Below are 13,492 nucleotides of genomic sequence, written 5' to 3' on the forward strand. Positions count from 1 at the left end.
ATAAAGAAAGAATAAGCAGTCAAAATGCTGCTGTGCCATAGAAATCCATGTTAATTATATTTAAGGTATAGATTATTTTATTTTCTATTATTAACGCTCTCTCCAAGATTAGTAATTTGTTGTCCTGCCATCTTTTTAAATGAATAATGAGGATATTATCCCATTCTTCTCTCTCTGATTTACCAGATTACTTGTAACATTATTCCACCATTCTTCTCTGAACTTACTCCTCCTGAGTTCTCAACCATTCAAAGAGCATGTCCTTGTCATTTGGCTGATATGTCAGGAGTTTCTCTTTTCTTTTTGTCACTTACTGAAATATGTAAACCTCTCTTATATTATGTGTGTAATACATTATGTTGAAGGCTATATATGTATTTCTAACGTGGTCGCACGATTCATGGTCCCTTATTTAAAATTTTTTTAATAATACTCCAATAGTAATTCTTCTTCATTTTTCCCCTTTTTAATAAACAAAATATATATTAGCTCCTGGTAGTTCATTATTGCATTTTACTGTGACTTTTTTTTTTTTTGAAATGCTACATTTCATTGAGATGTAAAATAGAAAAGTATTGGAATATATTTGAATTTTTTTTAGTTGATAATGTGAATTATCACTCAAATGACACTGTGGTGTTAGTAAAATTCTTTTACCTTTCTAAAAAGAATTCAGTAGATTCTACTTCAAGTCTTACTCACTTGAAAAAAAGTTTTCAATTCAAATTTTTGAAGATTTAGTAGAATGTTTGTATCCATATTTTTATACCCTGAATCAGTGTTTACTCATCAAAAAATTACCTTAGGTCTTGGAAAAGTGCAGATTCCTGGACTCAACCAAGACATAAAGAGCCAGACTCTCCAGTGGTCCTGGAATTTTGCATTTTAAAGAAGCTTCCGTGTGACTATGAACTCTAGACATAGATAGGGTCCACTTCTGTTTTGCTCTCATTAATATCACCCATACCTGAAAAAATACATAGTATATACAATTTGTTGAATTAATCCACTCTACTGTTCTTACCCATATATTCATCTTTTAATTTAACTTTGTATTGCTAGTGTGATTTAATTCATATTATTTTCCTAATTATGGACAAGATGATAAATTGGTCCCATTTTTGGAAATCATTGTCTAGTAGAATTTTTTATAGCAGGTTCGACTATTTTAGACCTCTTTATGGCAATACTGTGATAATAGCATTTAGAAAAAAATCTATCAGCACATTTACTTACTATTCATTAATACAGTAATTCAAGTAAGGCATTATTCTCTTTACTTTTACTTCAATAAATGAAACAATAACAGAGCAATTCAGTGACACTGTATCAATTTGAGCCAAAGATTTAGTGTCTGGTCACTGTTAGTCTATACATCTTCCCCAGGAGACAGTGGGTTTCTTGAGGTGCAGAGGCCATGTCTTAGTGCCTATCACAGTGCCGCAATAGATGCTTGTTAGGTAAATGAATGAATAAATGCCTAGAGTATGATGCCTCCTGATCTTGTGTGTGTGTGCGCTTATGAACACGTGTGTGAATTGTGCAAAAAAAAGAAAATGGCAGTATCCAGCTATGACACACATTGTGTTTTTTTTAAAGTAGTCTAATAGCTTTAATAGTACATTATACCACTAAAAGCAAAAATAATAGTTTTGTACATTCATTCAATTCAGAAATTTAAGAATATACCAATAGATTGTACAAGCCCAATTTTATACTCACTGCCTTTAACACTGAGAGTAATAAATCTCTGGTAATATAAGAAAAGTAGAAACTCTCTTTTTCTGTTTATCCAAGCTATTTTGCTTTTTTGTTTCCTTCCTTTTTATCATCTTTCACTTGTTCCCTCTTAAATAAAAATGTTTCTTAAAGAGAACTCTTAAAGCTTGATTTTTTTTTGCTATTCTGCATTTTTGGGAGTCGCATCATATCATAGCTAACAGACAATTGTAGGTTTCATCGTTGATTAGACTGTGTCTAAGCCTATGAACGTTAAATACCATTTTGAAAATAAAACTATTGTATTTTACCATCTGAAATTACTTTAGAAATGACATGATCCAAACTCCATGAAAGGTTATGAGAGACCGAATATAACAAGTTGTGAAGGCAGACGGACTACTTTGGTTGAGAAGGTTATGTGCAAATTTAGATATATGATTTTAAGCAAATCGGAGGATATTTTTCTTAATTTTAAAATCTGATGCTATGTATTAGAACATAAAAATATAATTTGAATTATAAGTAGCTTCTCAGCTCAACTGTTCAACTACCTGCATATCACAATCTCTGATTTATCATATGAATCATGTCCGTTTTATTGTTCATATCTTTTCAGGCATCTGGCAAGCTGAGATTGAGATTTGTTGTCACATATGTTGTGATAGAGAAGATTCAGGATGTGTAGTGGTTTAGCATCAGGCTGTATGCGCTTTAATTCTCACTTCCAGTGGTAAAACATTCTGTCATATTTTTAAAGTATTGGAATTCTTATTCTAATGTATGTTAAGTGGTTTTCTATTTCTATGCTTTTTGTATCTCCTTTATCATCTCTGCCTCCCACTTTCACAATTTTAAACAACAACAAAATTCTACAAATATGATGATTAATTTTAGTTTTCAGCATGGTCTAGATATCTAATTAAATGGATGATTATGTGAATACCGTCTTTTATAGTAGGATAATTACTTCATTTATAATTCAAATACATATTTAGGTAATTCTTTTCTTAAATATATCAATAGGCATATGCATTCTCATCTTTACCAAGCTGTGATATGTTTAAAGCTATCTTAATCTTTTTCTATTTGTTTATAAATTTGTCTTGTGAAATTAAGACTTTGTTTTAAATGGCCTGATTCTCATATACCTTTTGCTATAACTTAGTTCTTAGGACTTGTCTTCTATTTTTCTTTCTTGCTCTATCTCACATATACACAGTGGAGAAGATACAATTTCAAATAAAATATATGGAAAATAACAGATTTATTACTATTGTTCTCTGAGAAAGTTGGTTACTTGAGTGGTGAAATAGTAAAAATAGTCGTGAAAATCTTTTATGAGAAATATTTTAACTTTTGTAAGTTGACTATTGTTGTTACGTCATGAACATCTTCCTTCTAATTTTCTTTCTGTCAGATTGCTTTTGCTTTTCTAGTCTACCCTTCTTGCCTTGGCAACCCGTTTGCTTCTTCCCACTCTCCACTCTCACCCCTCTCATTGTAACTAATGGCTAGAACTTAATTCACATTTCCCCCCACTACACTTTGCTGACATCATAAATTGTTTGGATACAAATGAACAATATTCATTAGCTGTGCACTTTACTGAAAGAGCCTTACACAGGAGTGCTGCACTCTCCCATTTTTATTAAAAGTTAAAATGCTTTTGCTGTCATGGGGCTTGGGGTGAGTTAGCCATGATAGAGGACAGGGCTACAGCGCTAATAAATAAAAATAATAACTGTTACCGCTAGTTGAGTGACCCTGGGAAAAGAGCACTACAAAGCTATTTGTTGTTCCTTTCACTTGCCAACAGCACTGGCTTAAAAGCTTTAACCATTGTTGAGGACCTAAGAGAACCTTCGGAAAGTTAGAAAGTCAACTGTCAAAATAAAAAAATCAGGCAAAGATGAGTTGAGTATTTTTGTACGTCTGTGCTGTTTTGGGACAATTCGTACATTAACCTAATGGAAGTGACAAATGTCCTTGTCCATCATATATCACACTTCTTTCTATATCATCTTTATTGACATGGACCAACTGAAAAATTCATGGGAATGAGAGGGAACCAATGAAACTAAGGGTTGTGGATGATTATCATAAAAATGTGTGGAGAAAGAACTATTACCCTGTGATAAGGCTTTTGATTTCTGGGTAGTTTAAGTGATGGGCAAAGTGAAGCATATATATGTATATTTCATTTGATTTTTGAAGTAGTTCTCGTGGGTTGTTGTATACTAAGTTGTAGTTTTAGTGTTAGTCATCGTTTTTAAGTGTTATTGTGTGCCCAGCACTGTTTTAAGCACTTTCCGTAAATTACCTCACTTAATTCTTTTGACAATCTTATGAGACAAGTGCAGTTATTATCCCCTTTTACAGACGAATAAATTGAAGCATTGAGAGGTTAAATTAGTTGCCAAAGGTCACAAAACTAGTAAGTGATGGAGTCAGGTTGTATGACATTAATTTATTATTTTTTTTATAGTTAGTGGCACATGAGAGATTTTGTACATGAGGAATAACTCTTTGCAATTACTTTTTGAAATGCTGCCTTCAAATTACTTATGTTATTTTTGCTGGGATGTAATATTTGAAACAAGAACAATACAAAATGTTGTAGTCAATGCAAGAAAATGCACTTACTTTCCAAGTGATGGAGTGGAGAAAACTATGAGAGTTTCATGGGTCTATCTTTTAATGGAAATTTTTGTGTAGGAAATATAAAACCATCTTGTGAGGAGTAAACCCAAGGTTATTAATATGTGGTAATTATATCATATTGATTATGGCATATTTAAGCATGTGATGAAAAAATATTCTTCTAAAATGTGGTATAAGATTGGGTATAATTGAACAGGTGTGTTAATAGTTTCAGTTTGTGCAATGAGAAATTTAAGCCTGTGAGTTATGATATTGCAGTATTCCAAAAACTGATCACACATTAAAAATTTCAAAACTTGAGTCAGCAGGCCAAAGATTTCTTTTCTTCTTTCAACAAACGCTTATTAACTTGCAATTGGAAACAAACAAATATTTTGGCACTACTAAAAGTAAAGTATTTCTAGAGCTTAATTCACTTCAGGATAATTACATATAAAAATGAGGCTTATTGAAATCCTAATGCTTTGGAATTTCAGATGTGTTTCTGCAGTATGTTGTGGTATGTGTTATTTTTTAACATTTCCTAGAAGAACTTGACATTTCCAGTCGCAAACTAGCTGTAGTGCTTGGCTAATGGGAGGCCAAGGCCTTCTGGTCTTCAGTGCACAAGTAACTTTCCAAAGGTAAAAGTTCTTACGTTACTTCCATTGCGTTGTTTAATATTTGCCCTAAAATGTTGTCTGGACGTGCAGCTGTTGTCAGCATGAATTGAACTCATACTGATACATGATCTCTAGATTTAGCCCAATTTTCCCTTTAAAAGTAATCTTATTAGTAGTAATTGAATAATTGAATAGCAACATATTGAATTGTAATTAGCTTTTTGAAGAAAAATATATTTGGCCAAGTGCACTAACTTGCATTTATTCTTCGGTTGTGTGGGGGCCATCAAGCAAAAGCTTCCAAGAGAATATTGAGTTAACAGTACCTAATTCTAACAGATATTAGCCACCCAGACTGCCTGTCATATAATCATCATCTAAAATTGGATGAGGTGAATAAAAGTGGACTAACATTTCATTTTTGAAAAGTTTGACTCTTTTTTTTTTTTGTGGGGAAGATCAGCCCTTTGCTAACATCTGCCAATCCTCCTCTTTTTTTGCTGAGGAAGACTGGCCCTGGGCTAACATCCGTGCCCATCTTCCTCCACTTTATGTGGGACGCTGCCACAACTTGGCTTGCCAAGCAGTGCGTCAGTGCGCGCCCGGGATCCAAACTGGCGAACCCTGGGCCACCGCAGCGGAGCATGCACACTTAACTGCTTGTGCCACTGGGCCAGCCCCTGAAAAGTTTGACTCTTTATTAAAAGAACTTGTTGTGGTGTGTGGTGGTGTGTGGTGGTGTGTGGTATATTGAAAAGAACACTGAACTAGGAGTTAGGCTTCATGTCCTGACTTTATCATTAATTGGATTTATGATCTTAGGCAAGTTGTAACCTTAATTTACAATTTTCAGTCTGTAAAATGAAGAATTTGGTTTAGACCAGTTATCACCCAAATTGTATTGAACAAAACAGTCATCTCCCAACACTAATTTCTTTGGTCAAATATTTAAATAATACTATATAATCCATAACTCACTTAACATTGACAGTCTGTTATAACATTAAAAGATCTAAATCTTGTAGAAGAGAAATGTAAATATGTTTAATGTTAATTAAATTTACATGACAATAGAATGCTTATTTTGTTTGTTTGTTTTAGGTTTAAGTAACCAAACGACTTATATTCCATTTATGTCCAATATATGTTTAGTAAATTACTTATATGAAATGCTTATCTAAATGATATCTAAAGATCCTTCCAGGTTAAAAATTCTGATTCTCAATCATGAATAATCAACATATGCTTTTACTTCTTCGCTTGCAAGGACATATTGGTATATTTTGAAGTTTAGCCATATTGTTGTTCTTTCCAAAAGACAACTCCCATACTAAAGGTGCACCCCATCACATGTCAGGAATAACACAGCTTAGTTTAAGCTACAAAATTAAAGTACAAACAGTGGTAGATTTGGTATGACCTAACTCCTGGGACTTTGTTTAAAAAGTCAAATATTATACATACATATTTTTTCCTTGTTCGATTTTTCAATGAACTCTGCCACTGCAGCTTAAGGGAGATTAAGGGAAAAAAACCTACATAAACACAAAGCAAAAACCTGAGCTTGTGTGTAAAGCTACTGCACTGGAGCGAATGTGGTTTAATTCTTGGCACTGGCAGCTTATTGGAGAATTACAATATGTTGGCATGAGTCTCTAGGTCTCATTGTTCCAGATGAGGGAGTCAGTCTTAAGAGTGTTTGGCACTGAAGGGAAAAAGGAGTGAGAGTTATAGGGAATGAACAGGCCCTAAAGAGGCAGGATGCCTTTGTAACAATGGCTGGCACAGTTGGGGGGGCCATTCACTGGTGAGGATTGCAATAGGCGTTGATGTGAAGAAGCATATGTGAGCAAAAGAGGCAAGGGTGAGAAGGGAAAAGCAAGCAAACATATCAAAAGAGTCCTGATGGCAGAAAGAGACAAAAGTAATGCAGTTAGAGTCATCTTAGTATTAATGGGTTGACTGATAAAGGATATCATTCCTTTCTCTGTAATTTATCTTACAGCTTATTTATTTTCTCTTTTAACATATGTACATATTTTCCTTTCCCCCAAGGAGACAGATCCTTGAATTAGGAGGCGTGGTTTTGTAGTCCATATATTCTACTTTCTGGCTAGGTGAGGCTGGGCAGAGCATATTTCTGAGCCTTAGCTTTCTCATCTGCAAAATGGATATAATAATAATATGTACCATTGACAAAATTGTTGTATCTGACAACATTCTGTAAACTGAAATGCTATGCAAATAATAACTACTGTTATCTCTCACACTTGTTTTAATATAAGGAGCCCTAGCATTTGTTATGATGGTAATCATGATACTCCAGTGCTTGGGAGAAGTAAATCTCAGGAGACTCTAAAAGTGTTTAAAGGAAAACTATGACACATCTTAACATGCAAATAATGGGTAATCCAGAATTTGAACGTTTGGAAATAACTATATCCACAAACATACCATACTCACAGTATAAAATACAATTCTACATGTATTTTTTTTAAATCACATTTTAGAAAATGGAATATTTAATAAGTAACTACTATGTCTTTTACTTTATAAGTACTGAAGCAGCACTTACATGATCGTGTCAAATTTCACTGTAATCATGTTCACACATTCATGAACAGATGTATTATAAATATTGGGATTTTTCCATTTGATCTTTTTCAGTTCTAATAATTTATATTCTATGGGATCTTTACCATTTTCAGAGAAATTCAATCATTGGTACATGTCCATCCATTGTGCTCATTATCGTGAGATCATTTCTTGCCACTTCTTCATAAAGTGGAACAAATTGAAACATTAGCAGTTGGTAGAGCACTGGATGTGGATTTGCTTAAAGCTCTTTGTTTTACAGTAATTCAGATAGAGAGGTGAAGTGGGTGAAATGATGTGCTCTTAGTCCCCCAGAGCTAGCCAGTGTCAAAGTCATGGTGAGAACCCAGATTGTTTGACTTATAGCCCCATAGTCCTTCCACTATGTGAATACATTTTCATTTCATTGTATATATCTGTTATATGATCATAGATTTTCCTTAAATTGTCCAGAATTCTAAAGTGCAAAGTCATATAGTGGGACTACATTCTGAACGTAATGAGAACTGTAAGAAATCTTGGCTTTTAATCCCATCATGCTGGTCGTAGGTGCATGTCGCCCTGGGAAATTCGATTTATCCTTTCAAGTTTCACTTCATCCATCCAATGGAGTTAATAACAATAGTTTTTTCGACTATCCAGGCCTGTTTTGCAGATGAAATGAAGTAATATGTATCTACTAGAAAGAGCAAAGACTTTGGGATCCAGTAGGTTGAACTTAGCTTCATCTTGGGCAAGTCATGGTATTTCCAATTGGTTTCTTAAATGGTAAAACAGATGTACCAATATCTAATTCAAAAGATTATTATGAGCAGGTTGAGATAATACTTGGAAAGGACCTGGTAAACTGCTTAGCATTTAGCCCTCAAAATAGTAGCTGTCGTTATCATGTCATTGTCGACAAGAGAGTTAAGAATTTGTAGGGAAAAAAAAAAAACTTAGTTCAAGACTGTACTTTGCCCAATACGTTTTGTGAAACCTCAGACGAGTCCCTTTTTTGCCTTTTTTTTAACCTCTAAGATGGATATAATAACACAATCTGAGTCTTCATGTATTTGCTATGATTAAATGAGAGAATACAGGTGAAAACATCCAGTATAGTTCCTGGCACATAGGCTGCTCGAGAAAGGTTTATTGAATCTGAATTTAAAGTATATACCTCATCCAAATTGCAAATATTAGTGTCTTTATTCATTCACAGACATGACAACCTTGAGTTAGATATGTTTCTGATTTTACATCTTCCAAATTACTTGGTCTTAAAGAAGTTATTCATTTTTCTGAGGTATATGTTAAAAGTCAGGTACTTGAAAAAAGTGGCTTTGTATACAAGCCTTATATCTTTATGCAAGTTAATAAAGAGGCCAGGAATGTTCTGCAGGTTTCAGAAATCTGGCGGCTGTTTCTTTAACTCTGTAACTTAGACAGAAGACTTCTGTTTCTTTATGAGCACACTACAGTGAATATTTTGTCTAGCTGCAGGGGAAAAGCTTTGTCATGGACTTTGCAGACAATAGCCTTAAAAGTAAAATGGTCTGCTTTTGGTGCCGGGAGGTTCAGGGGCCTATTGTTAGTGCACAATGGATTTCTATTGCTGCATTCCTGCTTTGCAAAGGTTTGTTAGCTTTTAATGACTGGCAGTACTCTATTGCAAATACCATATTGGCTGTGCCCTGTTTACATGCTACTCAAGAATTTTTGTAGAGTGCTGGCAAAAAGAAACAGTGGTGTGTGTTTGACCTACTCTGATAAGGTTTTAAAAATGATTTTGCTCACAAAGTGTTTACTGGGAATGTAGAAACATTGGAAATTCTTGCAGAAGTATTTTAAAGTCACTTTTAAAGCCACAATGAACAGAAATATTGATTACAGTAAGAAGAGATTTAATACATTTTATTACCCATAGAATTGTCATTACCATTTTCAAAACAATATCGTATAGAAATAGAGAAATTTTGAGAAAAAGTAAAAAATTCTTTAAGATCTTTTTACCTTTTTCCTTAAATGTGAAAAATGGAGAGATGTATTTTGTTACAAAGCAAACAAAATACATTTCACACATCCCATAGTGAATGTGCACACAGTAGTTATATGGTATGTATGTGTGTATACACACACACACACACACACGCAGTATACATATACGTATATATGTATACATATATTTTGCACCATACAGACTACATAAAGCAGTAATCATTCAGAGCTTTTCACCATTTTATTTTCCACAAGTTTTTGACATCTGAAGAAGAAGCATTCCATGTTGTCACAGTTTTTCCAAAGAAAATTTCATCTCTGCTTTGTTGAAAACTTCACACAGCCTTTGGGACTCTAATAGCTGATGGCTGTAAGATGAGGGCCTGAGAAAAGTAGATAGCATTAGCCAAAGATGATGATGAAGACACCTTAGAATGCATTTTACTGTGGGGAAAATTAACCAGTTTCTAATAATCTTATGGTCTCTAGGCCAGACGGTCCCTTTGATAAGTTAACATGTACTCCCTTTATGCTCCTAGTAGGGGGTAAACAAATGTCTGAACAAACACAAATACACATAAACACCAGTGTGGAGAATGGCAGTGTGTGTCTTAGATCTAGATAATAAGTGTGGGTATTGTTATTTAGATGGAGCATACTGGGACACTTATCTTTTAGTACACTCCATTTTCTAACTGAATGCAGTGCTAATCGTGGGATTGAAAGCCATTGTAATTGTGTACCCATCTAAATGCTGACAAGAATATACAATTACATTGTTTGGAACTGAGTTTAATGTTTGGGAGTTTTATTAGCATTTATATTTACTTATACATTAAAATTCAACACAAAAGGAGAGGTCAAAAACCACGTGATGTATAGAAACAAATATCAGACTAAAGCATAACCTTGCTCTCTAAAATATGTGTGCGCTGTCCCAATACAGGGCATTTTAAAAGAGTGTCATACAAATCTGAAATAAGCAAATAATAGGTTTCCATTATAGGCATTACTCACTTCTCTAGATTTTGCAATCTTTGTAAAGCTTCTTTTATATCAACTTTTTTTTTTTTAATGTTCGCCGTACTGGCAGATCTTTCCACAGTGTGCTTACCACCACACGATGTTAAACACATATTATAAAGTGGATGTAATTGTAAACACACGGAGGGATATAATTACATGTAGCAGATTTAAGAGCTAATTCTTTGCCTTTTTTTTACTCTGCATTTTATCAACATAATTATTTTTTGACTGCAGACTAACACCCTGAAATTGACAAGCATCCATTATAGCAGGAATTTGTTCACCAAATTGAAAAACAATGAACTGCAGGTTTATATGTACCCATTGTCATAAAGAATTAGTACGGCTTTGTTCCGCAAGAGGAAAAAGCTAATGATTTTGAAACAGCAGGTGACAAAACACATTCTTTTTTTCCTCCCCTGTTATCAGTTTGTTGATGAAGTCATTATGAACTGGGGCCGGATGGGGATGGCCTTATTTTTAGCAGATAGACTTTTAATGAGCTCCATTGTAAAGATAGTCATGTTGATTTGCTTACTTTTTTTTTTTTTCTTTACTTAGAAACCCCCAGTATTGAAAAGCTGCTCTCAAAGGACTGGAAAGACAAGCTTCTCGCAATGGGATCAGGGAACTTTGGTGAAATAAAAGGTAATATGTTTGCAGTTATTTTGATCCAATATGTACCACAATGAAGTTGATATTTAGGAATATTAACGGTGATAAAGTACTTCTGCCCCCACTCCTTTCTGCCTCATGCATTCTCTGTCTTTGGTGTTTCTTCTTTCTAGCTTGAAAGATTTTCTTTCTTTCTTTGTGCCGTATAGGGTAAAGGATATGTTGTTTTAACAGAATAACCGCACTATATCTTTAACAGGCTTTGGCTTTTATCATATTTTGAAATTTAAATGATTAACTTTGTAAGTAGGAATGTATCTACAGCAGGGTTATAAACTGTGTATTATGAGATGATTTTATGTGTTCTACATATTAGAAGTATGAATATACAAAATCTACATTTAAAACCAGAAACAGTGAATGAGGAAAGCTTAATAAAAGGTTGTTTTGTTCTAACAAGGGCAACATTTTTGGTTTGGTTTTATTTGAGTCAGAAGTTTCATACAAATAAGAGAAAAATTCTATTACGGACTTAAGATGATACTGAGTATTTATATCTTAGTGAACTTTTACTAATAACAAGGGGAGAAGATTTAATTTCTCATATAAAAATAGAATCAAATGATCCTTTCAATTAATTTGAAGTGTGTTTTCTCAGGGCATAGTGGGCAATCTATGGTTTTCTATTTGTTGCCAATAGAACACTTTTGATTCTGAGTTCTAAAGGATTAATTTTAAGAAAAAATACTTATTCTTCAACATTCAGATATTTAGTTATATATTACTTTGTATATTTTTGATAGAGGCTGAATATATATTTAAAATATCGCCCGATTTATGTTAATATACATGTAGAAATATATGTATAAATAACTTTTTTGCATATATGTGTATGCACATGTGTTCTCCCACTAAGAGAGGCAATTTCTCTTAAGGCCCTACTGTATCAGAGCATCCTGGAGAAAGGCAAAGTATAAATCAGTCTTCTCAAATGTTTGGCCTACATGACACTAACATCTCAGTATTTGGAAACTTCTAGACAATGTTTAACTGAATATTTTACTTTCTATCCATGTGTTTGGAGTTTACATATATTCAGTCTACAATTAGGTGTAAATGGCTGGTGAGAGAATGAATGGGTGCTAATCAACAAATTCGTTAATCAAAATTTATAATGGAATCAGATTCTAACAAATAATGATTAATGTACTTTAAAGAGCTTGAAGACAAAGTTTCAAGAGAACAGATAAGTTTCTTTTTCTGAGGCAGCAAATCCTTTGTGTTATTTTGTTGGATTTTAACGCATTTGCACCTGAGATAATAGGATGTATTCTCCAAGGTTCTTGATTCTCCTCTGACCCAGGTAATCACTGAGAGTAGAGCAGGGAAGACTGCCTGTTCCAAGCCTTGTGATCTCATTCCATTGGAGGACAAACATTTTTCCCTCCCTCGTTTTCCTCACAAGTCAAACGTAAAAGCAGTGACAGCAGTGAGGATAAGCTCAGGGAGAAGCAGCTCAGGCGTCCTGTCAGGCTTGCCTGTGGGGTTAGCTCAGGAAGCTGCAGTACAGTCACAAAAGAAGTTTCTGTCTTTAATTTTGAGTTTTTTAAGCTTCACATTCAGAGCATAAGTTTGGTCGTTGTCCTCTGGTTCTGTTCAAAAGCTGTTTTCTGAAGTATTTTAAAAGCAACTGTAGATCTTTCTTCGTTTGGGGCCATGGTTATTAGGTGCTCAGATCAGGTTTGGCAGAAAACTGGGAAAATAGCGCTGGGTTTCTTTTTCTACTGACTGCCCATGACAGTTGCGATTACCAGCCATTGTTCCTAGGTGGCTAGAAAGTGGAGAGGATACAATAGTGTGTTGCCCTCTGGGGGTAAATGAATTTGACTTAATGGTTCTTGGGGAGGTCAGACACTATGATTATGTAGTGCCCAGGAATGTGGTTTTCATGCCACCTCAGAAGTTAGGCAAAAACAATGGCTTAGCTGTTTGGCAGCTATTTTTTAATGAGGCAAATAAAGGTGTTAGACTCATGTATGTGTACCCTGTTTTTGGTCATAGGGAAGGATAAGTGTGAGATTTTTTCTTAATCTGAAAATATGAATTTATTCAATTATTAGAGATATATTAATGATAACTTAGAATAATGTATTTGAGTAGAACCTGTGCGTATATTAGGATGTGTACAACCTTTATAGTATTTACTGAATCTTGTGGATTGAAACTTTTTTCCTCCATTACACTGGTCAGTTTTCATTTAACTTTCAATTAGTTCCAGGAAACGTGTGAGTGAA

At 34.1% G+C, this 13,492-nt stretch overlaps 1 protein-coding gene across 2 annotated transcripts in view; it reads left to right on the forward strand.

The window, feature by feature from the left end:
* Nucleotides 1–13,492, forward strand: part of SOX5 (SRY-box transcription factor 5) — a 402,681-nt gene that overhangs the window by 170,461 nt on the left and 218,728 nt on the right. For both annotated transcript variants that reach the window (XM_058558649.1, XM_058558648.1), the window contains exon 4: nt 11,145–11,231. In XM_058558649.1, coding sequence (XP_058414632.1) covers nt 11,145–11,231 — 87 coding nt within the window. The remainder of the gene's footprint in view (nt 1–11,144; nt 11,232–13,492) is intronic.

This window comes from Diceros bicornis, chromosome 17 (genome assembly GCF_020826845.1).
Source record: "Diceros bicornis minor isolate mBicDic1 chromosome 17, mDicBic1.mat.cur, whole genome shotgun sequence".
Lineage (NCBI taxonomy): Eukaryota > Metazoa > Chordata > Mammalia > Perissodactyla > Rhinocerotidae > Diceros > Diceros bicornis.